Source organism: Electrona antarctica (assembly GCF_951216825.1).
Source record: "Electrona antarctica genome assembly, chromosome: 1".
In the NCBI taxonomy this organism is placed as follows: domain Eukaryota; kingdom Metazoa; phylum Chordata; class Actinopteri; order Myctophiformes; family Myctophidae; genus Electrona; species Electrona antarctica.
The window spans coordinates 46596276-46619129 of record NC_136806.1 but is presented as its reverse complement, the minus strand read 5'-3'; the positions used below and the strand labels follow the sequence as shown (position 1 = coordinate 46619129).

General features: G+C 44.6%; 1 protein-coding gene across 5 annotated transcripts in view; it reads right to left on the bottom strand.

The window, feature by feature from the left end:
- Positions 1–16023: 16023 nt before the first annotated feature.
- The window catches only part of LOC306926235 (uncharacterized protein), a 154108-nt gene continuing 147277 nt past the window's right edge, over positions 16024–22854 (bottom strand). For 4 of the 5 annotated variants that reach the window (XM_079505498.1, XM_079505499.1, XM_079505502.1 and 1 more), the window contains 11 exons: positions 22768–22839; positions 22556–22675; positions 22310–22378; positions 22111–22158; positions 21927–21998; positions 17301–21703; positions 16963–17123; positions 16644–16804; positions 16408–16476; positions 16209–16256; positions 16024–16096 (listed from right to left, as the gene is read on the bottom strand). In XM_079505498.1, coding sequence (XP_079361624.1) covers positions 17112–17123; positions 17301–21703; positions 21927–21998; positions 22111–22158; positions 22310–22378; positions 22556–22675; positions 22768–22839 — 4796 coding nt within the window. In that variant the 3' untranslated portion in view covers positions 16024–16096; positions 16209–16256; positions 16408–16476; positions 16644–16804; positions 16963–17111. The remainder of the gene's footprint in view (positions 16097–16208; positions 16257–16407; positions 16477–16643; positions 16805–16962; positions 17124–17300; positions 21704–21926; positions 21999–22110; positions 22159–22309; positions 22379–22555; positions 22676–22767; positions 22840–22854) is intronic. The other variant, XM_079505500.1, reaches the window with a different exon arrangement.

The window sequence follows — 22854 nt, the reverse complement described above, 5'->3', positions numbered from 1 at the left end:
GACAATAGCAGGGGAACGACACACAGGAAACAGTCAGACGCCCTAATCATTCGGCTATTAGTTAAGGTTTTAAAATACAGTATGTGATAATTATCGGTGAGAAGCAGCGGATGTGGGAGGGGTGAGAGAGGAAGTCTGTGTGGACATTTTCGAAGCAGCCATGAAGGAGCACAAGTGTCGTGATCTGAGCCTCATCTGACACCCAATAGAGCGTCGCAGTCCCGCCTCCTACCCGGGACCAGGAAATGAAATCCAATGCATTATTCTCATAGACATTTCGTAAAGTATTTATTTAAAGACGGTTACGCCGCGGACAAAGCCAACTCGAGTCGTGACAACTCATGACAACACAAACAATATTTTGGACCAAACAAATAATTAGAAAGAAGAAAAAAACGGCACTTTTTTTGTTGTTTTTCTTCTTTCTAATTATTTGTTTGGTCCAAAATATTGTTTGTGTTGTCATGAGTTGTCACGACTCGAGTTGGCTTTGTCCGCGGCGTAACCGTCTTTAAATAAATACTTTAAGAAATGTCTATGAGAATAATGCATTGGGTTTCATTTCCTGGTCCAGGGTAGGAGGCGGGACTGCGACGCTCTATACTCCTATAATTTAAAATTCCAAAATTCTACAATCTTGCCAAAGATTTGAGAGAGTGCGCCCACCACAGCAGGGTGGTTAAAACATGCCTTATCAGTAATGCATTATAGTAGGGGGTGGGGGCAGGTTAAAATTTGCCATGGCAATACAATTGGTTCTGGCACTGTTTAGGCAGTGGTGGGTGTTCCACAAGTGACAATCTTTACATACAAATGAAAAGGCCTTAGGTGTCCAATCTAAAATAAATTGTTTTTCATCTGGACAAACTGCTCATGTTGGATGTAATGTTTAGAATAGAGCCATAACAACCTTTCATGCACCTGGCTGGCTATTGTTCTGATCCAGCTGGACATTGTGTTAACTATAGTGGAACATCCTGGGTACCGTTTTTAAAGTACAGGTTTGGCACCGGTATATGAGATCAAACCTAATAGTCCTCCTGTAATATTGAATTGTCACTGTTTTGTGCCAAAGCAAGTTCCTAGTAACTCATACTACCAAACCCAATTTCTCATACCAGCCAATACAATTACTCTGTATCTGATTAATATATATTAAATGCAGGCTCTAAATTAAAAAATCACACCCATGTGAAGTGAGTGGTGCAACTGTGTGTGTGTGTGGGGGGGGGGGGGGGGGGTGCGTGTGTGTGTGTGTGTGTGTGGGGGGGGGGGGTGCGAAACAGTTGAGAAATGACAGTTACTGTGTGGGGGTCCCTCTACTGTACCCTCTATTGTACTATGTACTGTCACTGTACTGTACTGGGACATCCGAAATCATCATATATACAGTTAATATGTGCGTGTGTGTGTTGGTGTGTGTGTTAGGTTGCGCACAGGTGGTGAAAACCAACCATGCTGGTTTCGTGCTCAGACACACCCAGCCAGCCAGCTACCCAGCCAGCCACCCACACACATATCTCCATAAGGGAGTGGTTGCACCACTCAAAAATCGTGTGAAGTGAGGGGTGCTAATAAATTCTTATCTAATTCATGTTGATTAGGTGATGTAATGGTGATGTGAAACAAACGGTGCCAACACAAACATTAAATGCCATTAATAAAGAGACAATATGACGTAACGAGTTACAAAATGCCTTCCTTTCACTGTCAATGGCGTTTATTAAACAAACATTGAACTAAAGACAAACATTAAACCTGTATGGGCTAGCGCCCCTCAAAAATGACATGATATTGCCGACACAAGCTGATAAATAAGAAGATGTAGCCTCAAATAACCACAGGATGTGTAAGGCAAGGGGAAAACGTGTGCATTTTCATCGCCTCTTCCCCTCTCCATGGGCAGTAATGCTGAAACAGCAACACTGCAATCACTCTCTGAAGCAGCATATCATTCCCTCTTTTCATAGTAGTTGTAGGTAGGCATCACTTGTGAATGCACATCCTCCTGTCTGCATATGTGCCCAGTATTGAACAGCTATCACTGTCGCTATCTATTGATGAGCTTATTTTGTCCATTTGAATTGGAATGGCATACTGGATGCTTTGCAGTGTTATCCCTTGTATTCTATGGTCTTTGTTTGTGTTGTGTTGTTTCCAGGACGGAGAAGAATGTACAAGCCCTACCCATTAGGGGGGGGCAGAAATATGAATACGAATTCATATTAAATAATATTCTATAAATGCAAAAAAATATATAGTTGCAAGCAGCGATAAGGACAATGTGCAGGGGTGCACATAACATTTTTAGGCTAGTTCTCAGAGGAGAAGTTTGCCAGCATGAGACAGATAAAATTAACTTTACGTGTGTGCTGCTTCCAGGGTTGCCACTTGCCAGGTTAGCTTTTGTGAGAGAAACAAGCTACCGGGTCTATACAAATCACACTCAATACACGCGCCATACTGTATATGGCCAGTACAGAATTCATTCCACATGTTGATTGGACCCCCCATGCCAAAGCGCCAGCACTCGCCCACGCCCAGTAGTCTGCCGTCACCCAGGCGGATGCGTGCATGTAGAGAGCCTGAATATTTTTTTAGCATTTTAAATATCGGTTAAGACAATAACATTTATGACGGCAGACCGTTTAATTGATGTCAATGCATCACTAGGGGTGCGTGCAGTGCAGAACGTATACTGTACCGTTCTGTAGACAACTCTATTAGATAAGATCATGAATTACTCAACTACTGCAACAGAGGACGGAAGAGAACACACTTCCTTATGTATGCTGTTCAGTTCTGTAGACAACTTAAGGCAGCATTAGATAAGATAATTAATCTGCTGCAATGGAGGACAAGAGAACACACTTGTTCCATGGGCCTAGTACACATCATCTAGTTTACAAAAGCACGGTTTGTTGACTTTCAAATCATAAAAATGAAGTTTTGCCCCAATTCGGGGCTGCACATGTAGGACACTTGTTATTTGCACCCCTGATCATAATTCTGCTAAATGCTAATTCCACACACACACACACACACACACACACACACACACACACACACACACACACACACACACACACACACACACACACACACACACACACACACACACACACACACACACACACACACACACACACACACACACACACACACACACACACACACACACACACACACACACACACACACACACACACACACCACTGGTTTACAGTTGTAAAGAAGTGGGTGAAATGTTTTTTCGTTCATGGTTTGTTTGTTTTTTACATAAACTCATCATTTTGTTATTCAGAAAAAAGAAGGGAGGACAGGGAGAGAGAGAGCAGAGAGAAAAATTAAAACTCAAACTTTAAAGATGCATGTATACAACAATAATTATAATTGTATACATTATATATACGATACGTCAAACAAACATTAACAGTAACTTAATATTATTTTGGATATTTGTCATCATTGTTTCAATCTTGCAGAACGTACTGAGAAAAAAAGATATTTACGGTTCTACAGGAATTAAAGTACATCCAAAGACAACCCTAAACCAGTGTCTCAGACAGGGCAGTCTCTTGACGGGTGATGGCTGGGTCTGTGGAAGTCTTGGTCTGAGGCAGCTCTTCAGTAAAGGCTTTCTCCATTACCTTTAGGATAGACCTGCCGAATACATCCTTGAAATCCTGACCCATGAACACGTACAGCAGTGGGTTCAGGCAGCTGTTAAGAAGTGCCAGGCTGTTGGTTATGGGAAACCCGATGCTGACCACAAGATCCAGTTTTTTACTGGACTCTGTCCGCAGGAGATTCACAAAGTGAATCAGAAACATGATGTGATAGGGGGCCCAGCACAGGAAAAACACACTAATAACAGTTGAAGGAGCGACCTGATTGGCTGGCCAGCGAGACATTATTCCTGAGCCGGTAAATGATGACAGAATAGCAGGAGACGATGACGGTGAAAGGGACCACAAATCCTATGAGGAAGCGAGTGATGATCATGACCCTAAGTCGAAATTTATACAACTGAATTACTACGGGTGTAGACCTACTGTCGACATCGCTGAGTGCAAAGTTGCTGTAGCACCAGATGATGTCCTTATCATGGTCAGAGGACCGTGTGTCCCTAAAGATAAAGTAAGGGGAGCTGAGAGCCAAGCCCAGGACCCAGACACCCAGACTCACCCAATACATCTTTCTGACACTTCGGTGGTTCTGGGCCCACACTGGACACACCACACGTACACATCTGTCAACACTGATTACCGCCAAGATGTATATGCTGGCATACATGTTCATGTAGAAAACTATACCTTCCATTTTGCACATGAATGTTCCAAAAAGCCAGCGGCGGTCCAGAGCTCTCTCTGTGATTTTCATGGGCAGAAACGCTGTAGCGAGGAAGTCGGCCACAGCGAGGTTGAAGTAGCAAACTGTGTTGACGGTTTTCTTCATTTTCAAGCCTGTCACCCAGATGACAACACCGTTCCCCAACACGCCGACCACAGAGGCCAGGCTGTAAATGACCAGGGACACGATCTTAATGGATTTAAAGAGTTTAGCCCAGTCATATTCATCCTCCTCATCGTCGTCTTTCCAGAAAGAGCCGTTTCCACTAGACAGATCCATCTTTTTATTGTGATAAACAGCAGTTGTGGTCATAATCTCCATCGTCCTAAAACGTAAAATAACAAATGCTTTGTTTTACCATGGCATGTATTATTATACTGAAAATATTTGGTGCCAGGGGGAAAGAAATTAAAAATTAAAAAAATATATATATAAAAAAGAAATTGTTTTGTTGTGCACATCTTGTTACCGGGACGGACCGGGGGGTTTTCCAAATCACCGAAATCACTGAATGCTCCTTTAAAATGTTTCATATATACACCTTTTCCCATTTTTAAAAACCAACCTACAAGCATGTTGTGAGCTTGTAGATGCCTTATTTAAAAAGTTCCGGGCCCGCAAATTGCAGTCAGTCGGAAAGGAATATGAAAAATCTGACTCCAGAGATAAAGTGTAACGATTTTTGTCAGTTTTGGACACAATCACCGTTTTCTTACAGATGAGATATTCTAAAGATCAATGAATACCCGCCAAGATGCTCATAGCTCTCTCCATTACTCAATCAAACAAAGAAATAAATGAAAATCTATGAAATTTCACACATCAGCATTTTGTAAGTGATATATTTATTTATGTTAAAATAAGTGTTGAATAACTCTTTATATTCTAGATAACAAGCATGTCTATACAATAAAGAAAGTAAAATAAAAGATACCTGTTTCAAAGTGTTGAAGAGGCGTCAGTTAGAGAATTGTCTTGTTCAAACTGTGGTCAGTGAACAGAACACTGAGGAGTTCAGAGCAACTTACATAGCACCGTATATGTAAGTTGCACCGTATATAGATGGCATATGCATGATAGCCAATCATAGTGGATCTTTGTAGAGCGGTCAAAATAACAGCCGTGTGAAAAGGGAACACATTTGGGGAAGTTTATTAGAAAATGCATCACTGCAAAGATTAAACCAAAGGACAACCGCTGAGTGTGTTCCTAAGTGTGGATTTAGCAATTCTGGGGCTCCAAGTTAAGCTCAAGTTCCACCCACCTCCCCTCCCACTGACTGCACAGTACCTTGTACCACAAAAATAACTAAACTAACTATTTTAAAAGGTATTTTCAGTGATTTCACTTGATTCAAATATCACTTATTTTGTTGTTTTGTTGTGCTGACCATAAAAAGTTCCTCCCTGTCCCCAGTTAACCCCTGGGGTCAAAAAACCTTAGGTTTCGTTTTTGGCTAGGTGGCCCAGCCACCTTCCGCCAATCATGATCGAGCAGGGCTGGGCCTTGGTGTGTGTGCTATTGGCCTGTTGCGTGTCCTCCCACTGTAGTGCGTGCATGTGCACATCTTGTTACCAGGGCGGACTGGGGGTTTTTCCAAATCACCCAAATCACTGAATCCTCCTTTAACACTAGCTGACCGATTTTGAAATTTTGAAGTGGATTTTCTTTGCCCATGAAGTCCTGAGAAAGTTCCCCTTGCATGACTTTTTCTAAATGTTCGATTCAAACCATCTCTGTTTTTTTTTCATCTGAAACGTTTTGGAAATATGATTTTAGACATAATTCTACTAAAATGTCTGCTCTTTTTCGGTCCGTGGGACCGCTCTTAGACTCTCACCCTTTCTCCCCCGCAAGCAGTGCTGTTCACACCTCCCTCCCGGCTGGAGACGGGCATTGTTCAAGCTAATGTGTCATTTGCATTCCAACTACTTCCACATGTAGGCAAACTTACATTACAAACTTACATAAACTAAATGTTGTTTTAGATGTTATATTTGTTATATGCGGTTTGCAGAAATAACGATGTCTGACTTTATTTCTCGAAACGGAAAAAGAAATATGGTGTGTGGTATTGTTTCCACCAAGCGCATAGCTCAATAGATATAAATACATGTTGACTATACACGCCATCTTTAGCATAATTATGTTGGAATAATAACGTTTATAGCATTGTGACTGAGCTGTGCATGACATTTCCTTTCCTTGGAGCGAGAATGTTTTGCCGATGCGATTTTTTTTCCCAGGCCGTTTTCAATATACCCTGAGCTGTTGACCTCTTTCCTTTCTTAGTCAAAGGCTGTTTTCAATGAAATGACTTGTGTATAATATGAATAAATGCTACATCCTACATTGTGCATAGTTTCTGTACCATACCACACCATATCACGTTCCTATGTCGCGCATATTCATTTCATATATCAGCGCATCAAAAATATGGTGAAATATGGTGTGTTGACTGACTGGCGTATTGTTTCCACCTATCTATTGAGCATAGCTAAATAAATACATGTTGACTATACACGCCATCTTTAGCATAATTATGTTGGGATAATAAAGTTTATAGCATTGTGACTGAGCTGTGCATGACATTTCCTGTTGGCTGAACGTGGTATGGTACAGTACAGAAACTATGCACAATGTAGGATGTAGCATTTATTCATATTATAAGTCATTTCATTGAAAACAGCCTTTGACTAAGAAAGGAAAGAGGTCCACAGCTCGTCACGATGCTATAAACGTTATTATTCCTACGTTTCGGCAAACAGGTTGCCTTCTGCAGGGTATATTGAATCGGCAAAACACGTCTCTCTTTTTATGTTCATGGATCCAAGTAACTACCGTTGAGGTATGCGGAAGTGCATTTTAGATAACGCTGTAGCACTATTTGTGGCGGCGATGCGTCACATGACTTGGTCTATCCTATGGTGTATATATAAACCGTAATGCTATAAAAATTCTGCTACGGACCTCTCTGCTGGCACAATCAATCAAATATATATAAATTTTATCGATCATAGGCAGCGGGTCTGTAAGGCTAGGCAAGGCTTCGCCTTCACAAAACAACTTTTTCGGGAGAAATAAAAAGACATTGTTTGTGACTTTATTTTTCGGAGGGCACGCTAAACGAACAGTGTAAAAATGACATCAATGACATGAATCATTCCAACGCGATAGACCTCCCTCCCTATAATGTTTCCCCTCTATATAAAAATGACAATATATAACGCTAATGTCGTATTTCTCCGTGTGTGCCTGGCTCTGGCTGTGTTAGCCTATTTTATTGTCTCAATACAAAGTTGGACAGTGCTTGCTGCGCAAGGGTAATTCATTATAGTGACATGTGAGCACTATATTGAATATATAGCGCTCACATCGTCACTATAATTATAGTTTGGTAAACTGAAATGAAAAAGAAAATAACTTGAGTTGTCCTGTCAAATATATATAGGCTAATATGTGCGCAGCATTATATAGAAGGCTAGCCGCTCCCAAACTCCCAACTCCTTTGTCTGTAAACTTTTCTGATTTGCACGCACGCACGCACAGCTCTTTCCTTTTTTTGGCACAATCAATCAAATATATATTAATTACATCGATGTTTCCCCCTCTATATAAAAATGACAATATATAACTAATGTCGTATTTCGTCTGAGCAATGTGCCTGGCTCTGGCAATAACGTGTGGTAGCCTATTTTATTGGCTCAATACAAAGTCGGACAGTGTTTGCTGCGCAAGGGTATTCAATATAGCGCTCACACCGTCACTATAATTATAGTTTGGTAAACTGAAATAAAAAATAACTTGAGTTGTCCTGTCGAGTTGAAACTGCTGCCTTGAATTCGTTGGAATGTAACATTTAGAAGACAATGGCAAGCTTTCAACGGGTGCAGAGAGAGGTGTGAAGATCATTAGACAGTGGGGGAGAGAACGGCCAATCAAATAGCACGAAAAACACGGTCAGCCTGACCGTTAGCCGTCATAGTAGTAGTGCATTTTTTTGGACGCAGAGCCAACCGCAGACTGCCGAGGCTATTTCAATGCAGCACACACTGCATTGACATCCTGTTTTGGGCATGCATGTTTAATGCTACATAAAGAGCGTCAATGCTAGCGAGCTAAAATCAAGCCATCCTTGCTCTAGAAAGCGCCAATGTTTCCATCAAAACTAGATCAAAACTGATCACGTTTTTGGGGGCCGATACCGATCACCGATTTTTTTATTAATCGGCCGATACCGATACCGATATTTTTTAATATTATTATTATATATTTTTGTTTGTTTGTTTGTTTTTGAGTGGTGCAACCACTCCAAGGAACAGCAATGTCCGTGTTAACCTATGTGTTAACCTATGTGACTATGTATGTGCTGTGTGACTATGAGTACCAGTAGGGGCAAAAGTGGCGCTGTTGTGCCAGAAACAGAGAGAGAGAGAGATAGTGCTGCACTGTTGCCTGCTAATGGGAGAGAGAGAGAGGGGGGGGGGGGGGGGGGGGGGCAGGGGAGAGGGGAGTTGCACCACACGGGTGTGATTTTTTACTTTACTGTACTTTACTTTACATTTTCCGCTAACCTGAGCGGAGCTCCCTAGCCTGCTGGAGGGGCGCCCATCATCCCATGCACCCTCGAGAGAAAAAAAAAATCACACCCGTGTGAACTGAGTGGTGTAAGGTATTATATAGCCTGATCAGCTGTGGTCTGACGTAATGTCTGACGTAATGAAATCACACCCGTGTGAACTGAGTGACCATAGCAACCATGCTCATTTTTTTGGTACGAACAAACACGTGGACACGTGGACACGTAAACTAACAAAGCCAGTTGTTGGAGTGGTTTACACCACTCAAAAAGGAAAATAAATGCAGCCTACCAATGTTGTGGTCTGTCAATCTTTGTCAACTCAGCACGTGTTGACAACCATTGTAAACAGAAACAGAAGCCGTGTGTGTCGCACGAAAAGTGGTGACCTATAGGATCCTGTACCTTAGAATCCTCACCCCTCAATCCTCACCCCTACACAGCTGTCATTAATTAATGGTCTTGATTGCCTATGCGTTCAAGTTATATAGGGTGAAAACCGTGAAATGCACAGGCTCATCTTACATCGCTGCTGGCTGCCACTGGCAACATGCACATTTCCAAGAAAGTTGAATCAGGGCACACTACTTGTCTAACAATGTGGATTATAGTTTGCTGGTCAATTTGAGAAAAAAGGTAAGGACTGGAGCTCTCTCCCTTTCTCTATCTCTCTCCATTTTTCTCTCCCTTTCTCTCTGTCTCCCTCCCTCGCTGGGGTGAAGAGTGAAGACGTGTGTGCTCTTTCTCTCTCTCTTCTCTCTCCCCCCCTCCCTCCCTGGGGTGTGTGGGGGGCGTGGGGGGAGATTAGTTGCGCTGCCTTCGACAGTGATATATACTTCTCCAGTAGCGGTGCAGAACTGAGTGCTATACTTCTCCAGTAAGCGGTGCAGAACCGAGAGAGTGACACATTCTTTTGTATGTAAACTGCGCAACTTTTAGCTTTTGTGATCGGTTTTGCGGATCGGTGCATTTTGCACGGCCGATCACCACGGCCACCAATCGATCGGAGCATCTCTAATCTAAACCACCGGATAATCAGCAAAGACCTCCGAACATCGCACATTTTAACCAAACCATGGAGAGCTCCGTATATTAGGAGTGCGGGTTTGACTCCCGAGGGCTTTTGTCGAGTGTCACACCACATCTGTCTCCCCCTTTTTCTGTCAATAAAGAAAAAAAGAACTGCAAAAGGTGGCGGAAGAAGAAGAAAACTAGAAAAGTCGCAATTTTGAAAATTTGCAAAGTGTGGTTGCCGCAGTCTGCAAAATCATGTTTTTGCAACAAACGGTTACATTTTTCGCATTCGCGGCGCCCCCTATGGATGAAAATGGAATTGCTTTTGACTCCCGGTTGATTAAACCACCCGTGACATGTGATTTAAATGTGGGATGGATTGGACATTCCGTTCGTTATTTGTGGCATCTTTCGTAAAATAGGCCCCTCCCACTAACTTCGGACTACAATTACGGCTGAACTATACGGACTACCACAATTATGCCATTGGTGTTTTAATCAGGTAGGTGCAGAGATAATGTGTTTTAATCAGGTAGGTGTTTTAATCAGGTAGGTGCAGAGATAATGTGTTTTAATCAGGTAGGTGCAGAGATAATGTGCACCGATTTCTGTGAGATTTGCACAAAATCTGTAGGAGGAGCAGCAAAAATGGGGGAATGTAATTCACAAATAAATTAATATCAATTAAACTATAGAACATTTCTCTTAGAAAAATACAAGCACACCATTCCTGATGAAGCTGGTCAATTTGAGATATGGCTCAAGTACTCAATTATGGCTCCTCCCACAGTCAAAACTGTGGGAGGAGTAGCGAACCGAAAAAAAGGTTACTATAGAAGAAGTATAAAGTGTACTATAGTCTGCAACCAGACTAAATAGAGAAACAATGAGGGACCCTGTCCTTCAGGCTTGTCCCCTTAAATATATCACTCATTTCTTGTATTATCTAGTTTTTAAATCAACAAAATCAGAGGCAGGAGCACATTTTGGGGATATATGTTCAATTCAATATATTCTATTAAATTATAATTCATGATATGCTAACAGGAACACTGTAAGCAACAGAAGCGTTCTCTTATGACCCCAAAAATGTGGTATCAGAATCTTCTCTCTGGAGGTATGCTGTGTGTGGCCTCAGTTATATGAATGCATGCTTCAGCGGCCATTCTAACATCAGCATCTTATGAATATCTCAGCAAATTGCTAAGGGACTGTTGCTGTACAGCATGTGTAACAAACTAAGTGGGGAGGGGAAAGGACCATCTCTGTGGTTTTGGGGACAACTCCCAACTGTTTTAAATGCGCTTAACCATATTTTTCTTGGGCATAATCATTCACTGTGCATAATCTAATTACCTTTTTTCCGTTTGACTTGATGCACTTATATTTATCGAAGCATTTTGAGTTCAATGCATATCCATCTGTCTGTTGCCATCACTTACCCACTCTCCTTCCTAGGTTTCATGCATGACGAATGAAGGATGTCCCCTTGTCTTGCCATCATCCCCCTTTGGGTTTAGGAATTTATGTATACTAGTCCTTACCCGTTCTGAATATATGAACAGCAAATGATGTTCAGTGTGGGTAATGTGATGTAATAGATCACATTACTGATAGGGGGGGGAATTGTTTACAGATGGTCTTGGGAAGTTGGGTTGGGCACAAAAGTAGGCTAATTAGTAGGCTAGTTTCTTTTGCAAGTAAAGGTGGCCTTACACTAGCCGATAATCGGGCATTTTTGACGCTCGGGGGGTGCCCGACCGATCAACATCAAGAATGTTTGATATTTGCTCTGCCCCGCTCCGATTATCCTGTAGTGTGTGGTGCTATCAGATTTCAGATTGAAAAAAAATCGGCTAGTGTAAGGCCACCTTAAATGCTGTAGTACAATCATAAATACACCATTGATGTGTGATGTAAATTTGGTGGTGATATTCTGCCTATAAATGGAAGTTGGAAGTTCAATCTGTTGGTCGAGACCCCCAGGGGGGGTCCCCACGTGATTTTTGGGGGGTCTCCAGATGACAGTGAAGTGAAAATATAAGAATGACACGTGTATCATTAAATGTCAGGTGAAACAAGTACTCTTCGTTGTGCATCTGTCCCCCCCCCCCCCCCCCCCCCCCATATAGAGCGCCGAAGTCCTGACGTCACTCACTTATCCCCTGGTTCACGGAAGTAATTTCTCTATGGTGTCATCTTAAAATCGTTTCATATAAGCATTGTGGTCCAAAAATAAACAAGCCGTCTCTGCGTTATTGTCAGGGAGGTGTCTCTGTATCATTTACAACAGTCAGTCACTTATTCTAGCGAAAATTTAACTAATTCAGTAGCACCCGTAACAATAGCGTTTTCTCTCAGTCAGTTGATTCTTCATATCCACATGAGTGAAACGGCCGGGATCACATTTATCACAGTTATTATATGAGGCGATCAAAAATCTATCCCCTATCTAGCCCCTAGGATGACCCGAGGCCCACCACTTAAAAACCACATGCTACGGTGCCCAAATCTGAATTTAGGTGCTCAAATTAACTCAAACTGAAGCAATTCAGTAAAGGTCAACACTTCCTCCTGGGGTCATTTTAGGGGCTGGGACCTCCAGTAAAAGGCCTAAATACTCTCCAAGAGTTGGGGAACAACATATCAAGAGAGTGGAGTGGTAGGCCCTTGGATTGACCCAGGACCAGTGATTAAATGTACCCCACTGAAAAATAGCAGATCTACAAGCTCGTAGCGTGGCACTCGGTGCCACACTACGAGCTTGTAGATCTGCCCAAAGTTGAAGGGCTTCAACCTTGGGTACTGGGTAGCTGAAGTTGAAGCTCTGCCCTTCAACTTTGGGCACTTTTACATGTAGGCTGACCCAAAGTTGAAACAGTTGCAAGGGGGACATCTTTGGGCATGGGGTCCTCATCGTTGGATATGTTGTTCCCACAACCAAGAAGAGTATTTTACCCTTTACTGGAGGTCCTAGGCCCTAAAATGACCCCATGAGGAAGCGTTGACCTTTACTGAATTGCTTCAGTTTCAGTTCATTTGACCACCTAAATTCAGATTTGGGCACAATTACACCATTGCTTCGGTTTCAGTTCATTTGACAACCTTCTTTCAACTTTGGGCATTTTTACATGTAGGCTGACCCAAAGTTGAAACAGTTGCCAGGGGGACATCTTTGGGCCTGGTGTCCTCATCATTGGATATGTTGTTCCCACAACCGAGAAGAGTATTTTACCCTTTACTGGAGGTCCTAGGCCCTAAAATGACCCCATGAGGAAGCGTTGACCTTTACTGAATTGCTTCAGTTTCAGGTCATTTGACCACCTAACTTCAGATTTGGGCACCTAACATGTGGTCTTTAAGTGGTGGGCCTGTGGTCATCTTAGTGGCTAGGAGGTCCAGTGAAAGGCCTACATACTCTCCCAAGATGGAGGAACAACATTTTACAATCTGGGAACCCTAGGCCTTTGTATGGCTACAGTGCGACTGGTTCAATCCTACCCTAAATCTAGGCCTAAGACGTGACACCTCAAAGTGGGGTACATTGCATCCACTGGTCAATCCAAGGGCCTACCACTCCACTCTCTTGATATGTTCTTTCCCAACTCTTGGAGAGTATGTAGGCCTTCAGGGAAAGTCCTACATTGTAGGACTAGTAGCATGCCAAAGTTTGTGCTATTGCCATTGAGAATGCATTGGGCGTTTAAGTTAAATAACTCAGAAACTACAAATCATTTCAAAGTAAAAAGTTCCAGCATGTGTCTCCACAGTAAGCTGAATTATAAAATGTGTGAATAGAGTTTCTAGGTGAAAGTAATTTTTTGACGTGCCATAGAGCTGCCATTGAGCCCCATTATACATTTCTCAAATTTGAAAGCACTATATTTCTAAAACTATGAAACATTTCAAAGATTTATTTTCAGGCAAATGTCCACCGTAAGATGAACCTAAATAAGGTTGAATGGGGTTTCTAGGTGTAAGTATGTAGGACTAGTAGCATGCCAAAGTTTGTGCTATTGCCATTGAGAATGCATTGGGCGTTTAAGTTAGATACGGGGAGGACATATTTTGACAGCAAACTGCAAACTGTCATATTTTCTCCCTATTCCAAAGCCCCCCCCCCAGGTACATTATATATTGAAACTATTTTCAGCAATGGTACACTTATTTTTTCAGTGGGTAGATCTTGTTGAGCTGGTCATTTTGAAAGTAGATCTCACGTCATAAAATTGTGGGCACCCCTGACCTATGGGGATTACAATGCAAATAAAAAGTACATGAACCTGTGGATTTGCGCGCTCTACCGATATTGACGTCAGACTTCGGTGCTCTATTATTATAATTTTTGCAACGTGTATGTTTCTGTGTCACAACCTCCCGGCCGTTGTTTGCGTTAGTTTCCGACATTCTAATCGTGGTTCAATCACTGTGTTTTGTTGCATTGTGGCTTTCCAGCGGTCCAGTTAGCTCATAACATTAGCAGCTGTTGGCTGCTGGCGTTGCATGGTTGCATGCAGTGTGCCTGTGTGGGTGCAGACTTCCACGGTGCGGGACAGGGCTTAGGAGGCAGCCAATCATGACTAGGACGCTACTATGTGATTATAGTGAGTGGTGCAGACTCCCATTGGTTTAGGCAGTGTTTCAGAGTATACCGTCGGATTAGGGGCAGCCATTCATGACTTGGTCACTAAAGCCAACAGCAGAGGTTGTAGGCCAGGCTTCACCTGGCAAAAACTGGTCAAACATTGGCGGTTGGAGGTGCAGGAGCATTGGTATTGGCTAGTTAGTAGAGCAGAGCCTATAAGGCGGATGGGCAGCCGCCGAATTGGCAAGTTTCGCTCCATGACCTCGCAGAATATGACACACACACACACACACACACACACACACACACACACACACACACACACACACACACACACACACACACACACACACACACACACACACACACACCTTGGTAATAAAGGTTTTCATTTGTTATTGTGGCCTGCTATTACAATGTAGTATAACTAGAATTTCGCGGGCCTTCGGCCCGCTCATCCTAGCTCCCTGCGCGTCGCAAATCGGAGGAAGGAAATTGTGAGAGCAAAGGTAGACAAAGTCACAACATTTCAAAATGTAGTTCTCAGTGTATTTTTAATGGAGTCTGAGTGTTTTTTTAGGAAAGAATGTTAATGTTAACAGTGAATGTGTAGTAAAAGAAGCTGCAGTGCCATGAGGTTGCCCAGATTTGGCCAGTAGAGCCTGCAGAATGGGATCATCATCATCATCTTCAGTGATGTAGTTCAATCAGAAATGGGATTTGTGAGAATGCAACAGCCTATACATTGCAGAGGCTGCAGAATTGGGGAAACAGAGAAGGTAGGGATAAAGTATACATTGAGACATCTCCACCAGGTATGTTGTGAATGGAATGACAATGCTATGTCTATGTTTGATTATCAGTTATGTAGACTAATCAACAATGAGACTTGTAAGAATGCAACAGCCTTACGTTGATGGGGATGGTTTGGGGAAGACGCAGTTGTCGTGGAAAGGCCAACTTAGCAAAGGAACAATTGTATTTGGCAGCTGATCCAGAGGAGGGCGTGGAGGAGTGGGGTGATGTGGAAGGGGTGTTTGTGTTTCTGGTTCCAGAGATTGTCATGGTTGAGCCTGCAGAAAAGGAGACACAGATAAGGGATGAATCAACCACACAATGTGACATGTCCACCACAGATCATGTGAAAGGTAGTGATATTTCTGGAAAGTGTTAATCAATGTTACTTCCTTTTGTGTGGCTGCAAGTTTGCACAGCAGCAGTTTGTTGTTGAGGGTTCTGAGGAAAAACAGTTTGGTGCCATTGCAGAGTCTGTCTTTGGGGCTGATGTTGCGCAGTAGCATCAAGGGCATTCCTGGCTTGAGGGTGATGAGGTGCCTGGGAAATTCATTGGGGCAGAGGGTGTTGAGGTATTCCACGTTGAACCGCATTCTGTCTTGGTAGTTCTCCAGGGTGTATGTGTAGTGGGACAATGTGATAGTTGTATTAGAGTTATTGAGGTGAAAGTGTAGATGTGAGTGTAGTGCGTTGGTTACCTGTGGTTTCTGCTGTGGCCATTGGCTGTGTTGTAGCCATCATGTGCTGCTGTTTGTCCAGGTTATGCTGAGCTGAGAAATTAAGATGGGAGTGTATGTGACTATATATTCAGTACATGTAGGTATAACATACACACATATGCGTAATGCATTGAGGCAGAGGGCAACATATCTGAGGCCTTACCTCTGGTCCGTCTCACTCTGTCACGTGTTTGCTCCCGCCTGCGCTGACCTGGGTATGGATGTCAGTAGTGTGTGTAGACACAGAGGTACAAAATGTTATCGACATGTTATGCAGAGATATGTAGATAGATGTCTCTATACAGTGTGTCAGGATGCTCGGTACCAAGCAGTAAGGTGATCTGAATAACAGAAGTCAGTACCTCTGGCCTCAGCCACGTCCAATGAAGGTGTGTTGGCCATTTGTGGAGGAGTGCTGCCCTGGTGTTGAGCTGTGAAGTGATGTGTAGAGAGTTATGTAGAGCACAGGGTGTGAGTGTAGTGTACACAATTAATGTAGGTTATGTGATGAAGATACTGCAGTATCTGTGGAGAAAGAAACAGCAGTGTATTGCATTGTGCAATGTGCTGTGCAAAGTGTAGTTTTGAGCAAGTGTACCTGGTACATGTTGTGCTGCAGCTGCTGGAACCAAGCGTTGTGTTGGGGCTGTTGGCGTGTGAGTGGCATGGGAGGGTCCATGTAGTAGTTCAGCTGCTTGATGCATGCATTTGCGTGTAGCTGTTGGCGATGGATGTTTTGCAGACTATACATTGCAGAGGCTGCAGAATTGGGGAAACAGAGAAGGTAGGGAGAAAGTATACATTGAGACATCTCCACCAGGTATGTTGTGAATGGAATGACAATGCTATGTTTATGTTTGATTATCAGTTATGTAGACTAATCAACAATGAGACTTGTAAGAATGCAACAGCCTTACGTTGATGGGGATGGTTTGGGGAAGACGCAGTTGTCGTGGAAAGGCCAACTTAGCAAAGGAACAATTGTATTTGGCAGTTGATCCAGAGGAGGGCGTGGAGGAGTGGGGTGATGTGGAAGGGGTGTTTGTGTTTCTGGTTCCAGAGATTGTCATGGTTGAGCCTGCAGAAAAGGAGACACAGATAAGGGATGAATCAACCACACAATGTGACATGTCCACCACAGATCATGTGAAAGGTAGTGATATTTCTGGAAAGTGTTAATCAGTGTTAGCAGCAGTTATGTATTATTCAGAAATGACATATGTAGAAATTACATGTAGCAATGCAACAGCCTTACCTCAATGGGGATTGTAGGGCCAGGAAGAACAGCGCGAAGCAAGTCTCGAAAAACCACATTGGCAGTATGATGTTCCGGCTGTCCTTCTTTCTGCTTTATGGCATAGGTGAGAGCTTCTGGGTTACCTGTCCTTGAGCTGGCAACATAAAGCTGTCCGTGACTGAAGACAGGGGACGAAAGCCAGACCCCCACTCTTGTAAGTGTCTGGCCTTGGGATTTATTGATGGTGGTGGCAAAAGCGGTGCGGACTGGAAACTGTCGTCTGGCCCACTCAAAGTAGGAATGTCTAGGATCAGGAATGAACTTGATTCGAGGGATCAGGACTTCCTTTTGTGTGGCTGCAAGTTTGCACAGCAGCAGTTTGTTGTTGAGGGTTCTCAGGAAAAACAGTTTGGTGCCATTGCAGAGTCCGTCTTTGGGGCTGATGTTGCGCAGTAGCATCAAGGGCATTCCTGGCTTGAGGGTGATGAGGTGCCTGGGAAATCCATTGGGGCAGAGGGTGTTGAGGTATTCCACGTTAAACCGCATTCTGTCTTGGTAGTTCTCCAGGGTGTCAGCACTGCTCAGGTTGGTTGACAGACCTGGTACCCAGGTCTCCATTAGGTCGTTGATGGCGTCCACGTCCTTGTTGGTAGGGGCAAGTACTGATCGGCCATCCAGCCAGCCGGTAGTAGTGAAGTTGTTGGACATATCTGGAAATATAGTTTGGCAAAACATCTTCATGGAGCACTCCTCCGCTGTGTGGTCATTGTCTGTGTTGCTTTGAATGTGGAAATACCTGTCATCTGGGATGAAGATGAAGTCGTTTGCATCGTTGGCTGTACCATCACCAATGCGGAGTGTCCATTGGTCAAAGGCCTTCAGGTCTTGGTTTTCACTGGCCCTGACTCGCATGTTCTCTGTGAGGCTGGAGACTTGGAAGTGTTGCCAGAGGCCTGAGTTATTGAGGCAGCTGTTGACAATTTGGGCAGGATTAGCCCCTTGAACCACTGGAAGACACTGGCGGAAGTCGCCGGCCAAGATGATGATTTTCCCACCAAATGGACAGTCTGGCTTGTTCATCAGGTCTTTCAGAGTGTAGTCAAGTCCCTCTAGCAAGAAGCGGTGCAGCATGGTTGCCTCATCAATGAGCAGGAGGCGTGCCCGTCGCACCAGCTTGGCTAGGCTGCTTTGAGCTGTGATGTGGAAGGGTGTGTGTTCTGTTGGGTGGAGAGGTGCTTTCATCCGCGAATGGAATGTTCTGCCTAGGTGTAGGAGTTGTGCAGCAATGCCAGTAGTTGCCATGGCAAGGGCAATACAGCCACCAGGTTCCAGACTGCGCACAGCGTCCAGTAGTGCATTGAGTAGGAAGGTCTTACCACAACCGCCACGTGCTGATATGAAGAGTTGTAAGTTGGCCTGTTGCTGGACTGCCGTCATGACAGTGTCGTAAATCTGTTGTTGTGCAGCAGTGAATTGTGGAATTGTTGCCTGTACATTGGCTTTCAGCTGGGCCACATCATAGTCCAGCTCCTCACGGATAAGAGGCTCTTCGATGTTGACCAGCCCATGGACAGTGGCCTTTTCCTCATCTGTCATTTTTTCCAGGAGGAAGTCTTGGAGGTCATGTTCATGTGACTGGAGGCGGACTTGCAGATCCAGTCTCACCATGGTTTTGAGTTGCTGGTCAGTGAAGGTCGTTGCACTCTGCTGTGCTCTCCGCTTGAAGTCATCTGTCCAGTCTGGCCAGAAGTCGTTAAACAGGCTTGCAGGGTTCGCTGGTTGGCAGAAGATGAGGATGATGACGAATAGGGCACGAATCTGGGGGCAGAGGTGAGTGGCAGCAGCCTCAGTAAGGACAGTGGACCACTCTTGGTCATCATCCAACAGGCCAAGCTCCCTGCACACTGCCTGGTAGGTGTCAAGGCGGCTGCCATTGACTGAGTAGAGGTCCTCAAAACTTGTTTTCCCTTTGGAGTGGTCATTGTGGAGGAGCAGTCTCAGGTAGAACACATCTCCAGCTAGGGGGCTGATGGTGTGGACACGGCCAACGGAGAAAGCGTTGTTTTTTCTGAGTTGCCACTTGTTGTTTGTGTAGGTGTATTTGTGAGGCATGTCAACATAGCGCTGCATGGTCATAGGGTTGTAATCTGGACCTTTGGCTGTCTTCTGTTGAGCATTCAGTTTGAAGAAAGCAGTCAACTCTGTCTGTCTGCCCTGCTCCACCACATTCTCCTCATCACCCTCGGCGAAAACGACAAATTGCTCGTGTTCCAGATGCAAGCGGAGGACTTGAACAGGAGGCTTGTTGGCGGATATGGGGAATGCGAAGAGTTTCCAGCAGGCCTCACTTGAGCCAACAGAACGCATGTCTTCATAGTCCCTAATCTCATCACGGGCAGCCTGGGCGCCCTCAACTTCAACACAAACCATTGCACGGTCCGGCCCCTTGGTAAAATATTTGTAGAGATATTTGGCCGCAAGTGCAGAGATGCATACTTCTACGTTGATGTGGCAGTTGTATCGGAGGCTGAGGTAGGGGTTGTAGGGCACTACCCAACTGTTGTTGATGTGGTTCCCATTTTTTTGTGCAGTTCGGCCACCATTATCTGGAGAGCGACGGCGGTAGATAGGATAACTTGTTTCGTCACCAACTGTTGTTCTGGGCTGGAAGGGTTTGGGGAAGTTCTTCTTGCAGGCTTTGCAGTTGGAGCCGGCTTTCTTCTCCATGCAGGGATTGTTGGGATGCTCTTGTCCACAGGGACCGTGGATCATGTTAGCAAGTACAATGTCCCACAGTGGCTGGCGCCTTGCTTTTTCTTGGGCAGAGATCCCATTTTCATGCGGGTCAGGGGGAAGTTCTGCACAGACAATTTGGTCCACTTGGGCTGGTGTCTTGGGTTTGTCCTGCTCTGCTAGAATGAGGAGGATGTGCGAGTGAGGCAAGCCGCGTTTTTGAAATTCTATGACCCAGAGGTGGGCAATGGCTAGGCCAAAGATGTGTCTTTTGATGAGGTCATCCATGATCTGATCTTTCTTTAGTTTGAATACCCGGGCCACCAGGTCAGGTCGGTCTTGGGGTGTCTGGCCAGGGGTGAGGGCAGCTACGATCTCTGGCCAGTGAGGATTGCAGGTGACCGTGATGAAAAGGTCTGGCTTTCGCATGTGGCGGACTATGGCCATAGCGTCCTGGAACTTGCTGTGGTACCAGCGTGGACTGCCATGGAAAGAGCTAGCAAGGATGACTCTACCCACAGCATGTTCCTGCTCATTGTGGTGGACAGAGTGAGATGGAGCACTCCGTTCCCGTCTACGCACAGCCACAACCTGTTGTAGTTGTTTGAAGCTGTCAGCCCGTAATGTCTTCTGGTTATGGCGCTGCCAAGTCAGCCTCTGGTTCTCGCATGTTATCCAGGCATTGAGGATCCATTCTTGGAACAGTCTGCCTGCCTGGAAAAGGTAGTCGCTCGCAGTGTGACGACTGTTCATGTGATAGGCAAAGAACTCACGGGCTGTGAGCCTTTTTTCATCACCCACATGCTTGAGAGCACAGTGCCAGCCAGATGTCCCTTCAATGAAGAGGAGGGTGAAGTGGAGGGGCATGGCTTTGGGATGGCAGTCAGATATGATTTTCAGACCTCCACCACGTAAGTGGATGACCAGATCATGTGCCTGTTCGTTGGTGACAATGCAAAGTTCTTGGAGATTGGAGGGGGCATTGTAAACACCGGAATGTCCTCCCTGTGGCCTGGCTGCAGCACTTATGACAATAGTGCCTCGCTGTAGTTGTTCTTCTGGGGTTTCAAGGATTTGCTTGAAATCTTGGACAAATATATTGTGCAGGTGAATAACTTGCTGCACAGTGTGCAGCAGCTGCGCCATTGTGTCCTTGTCAGCAGTGGATGTTCTGGCGGGGAGTGTCATGTTTGCAAATCTGGTGGTGTTTTCCAGACTTGGGTCGAGGACATAAAGTTGGGCAAACACAGCAACAGCACCAGGTTCTGGTTGGAGTGGCCCGATGCGCTGGATTACCTTTCCTTGGAAAATGACAGTGGGAGTGAAGCGTGTGAATGTTTTCTCTTTGACCGCAATACTGGAGAGGCAGACAGCGTTGTTGATGACACGGCTGTGTTTCCGAAACAGTTTTGCCTGAGGGGTATCGTCAAACCACAGATCATTGATGGCCTGTGGGGGCCTAGGGAAGGCTGGTAGGCAAACCTTTCCATTCAAGCAGCAGATACTGGAGGTCTCGTTTTTGAATGTGAATGCGTGACAGTGGTCACACACACAGTTGAGCTGGCCAATACTCTGTGGTGTGTCGGAGAGTTGGTTGATAGTTAGTTGGCCGCTGAGAATCTGCGCAGTGCAAGTTGCAATTTTGGCAGCAACTTGTGATTGTCGTCTTGCTGGCTGATGGGAACTGCCTGTGAAGGTAAATGGAAAGTATGGTGTGAAGTTAATTTCATGAGAGTCATGCAATAAGTAGATTGTGGTCAGTATGTGAATGTGATGTTTTTGTTGAGGCAGGCAATGGAAATGTGTGGAGGCATTAAATTGAACTGTGTGTATGTGTAGTGGGACAATGTGATAGTTGTATTAAGAGTTATTGAGGTGAAAGTGTAGATGTGAGTGTAGTGCGTTGGTTACCTGTGGTTTCTGCTGTGGCCATTGGCTGTGTTGTAGCCATCATGTGCTGCTGTTTGTCCAGGTTATGCTGAGCTGAGAAATTAAGATGGGAGTGTATGTGACTATATATTCAGTACATGTAGGTATAACATACACACATATGCGTAATGCATTGAGGCAGAGGGCAACATATCTGAGGCCTTACCTCTGGTCCGTCTCATTCTGTCACGTGTTTGCTCCCGCCTGCGCTGAACTGGGTATGGATGTCAGTAGTGTGTGTAGACACAGAGGTACAAAATGTTATCGACATGTTATGCAGAGATATGTAGATAGATGTCTCTATACAGTGTGTCAGGATGCTCGGTACCAAGCAGTAAGGTTATCTGAATAACAGAAGTCAGTACCTCTGGCCTCAGCCACGTCCAATGAAGGTGTGTTGGCCATTTGTGGAGGAGTGCTGCCCTGGTGTTGAGCTGTGAAGTGATGTGTAGAGAGATAGTATGAGTTAAGTAGAGCACAGGGTGTGAGTGTAGTGTACACAATTAATGTAGGTTATGTGATGAAGATACTGTAGTATCTGTGGAGAAAGAAACAGCAGTGTATTGCATTGTGCAATGTGCTGTGCAAAGTGTAGTTTTGAGCAAGTTTACCTGGTACATGTTGTGCTGCAGCTGCTGGAACCAAGCGTTGTGTTGGGGCTGTTGGCGTGTGAGTGGCGTGGGAGGGTCCATGTAGTAGTTCAGCTGCTTGATGCATGCATTTGCGTGTAGCTGTTGGCGATGGATGTTTTGCACAGTATGTGAGTGTAGTGGACACAATGCAGTAGGGGTAAATTTGAGTGCAACATATGTGAATGCATTACCTCTGGTGTCATGCAGGTGCAAAGTAGGGGTGTGGAGCAGTCGTGGTGTAGTCGCGTCATCAAGGCGTTCTGCTGTGAAGTGAGACA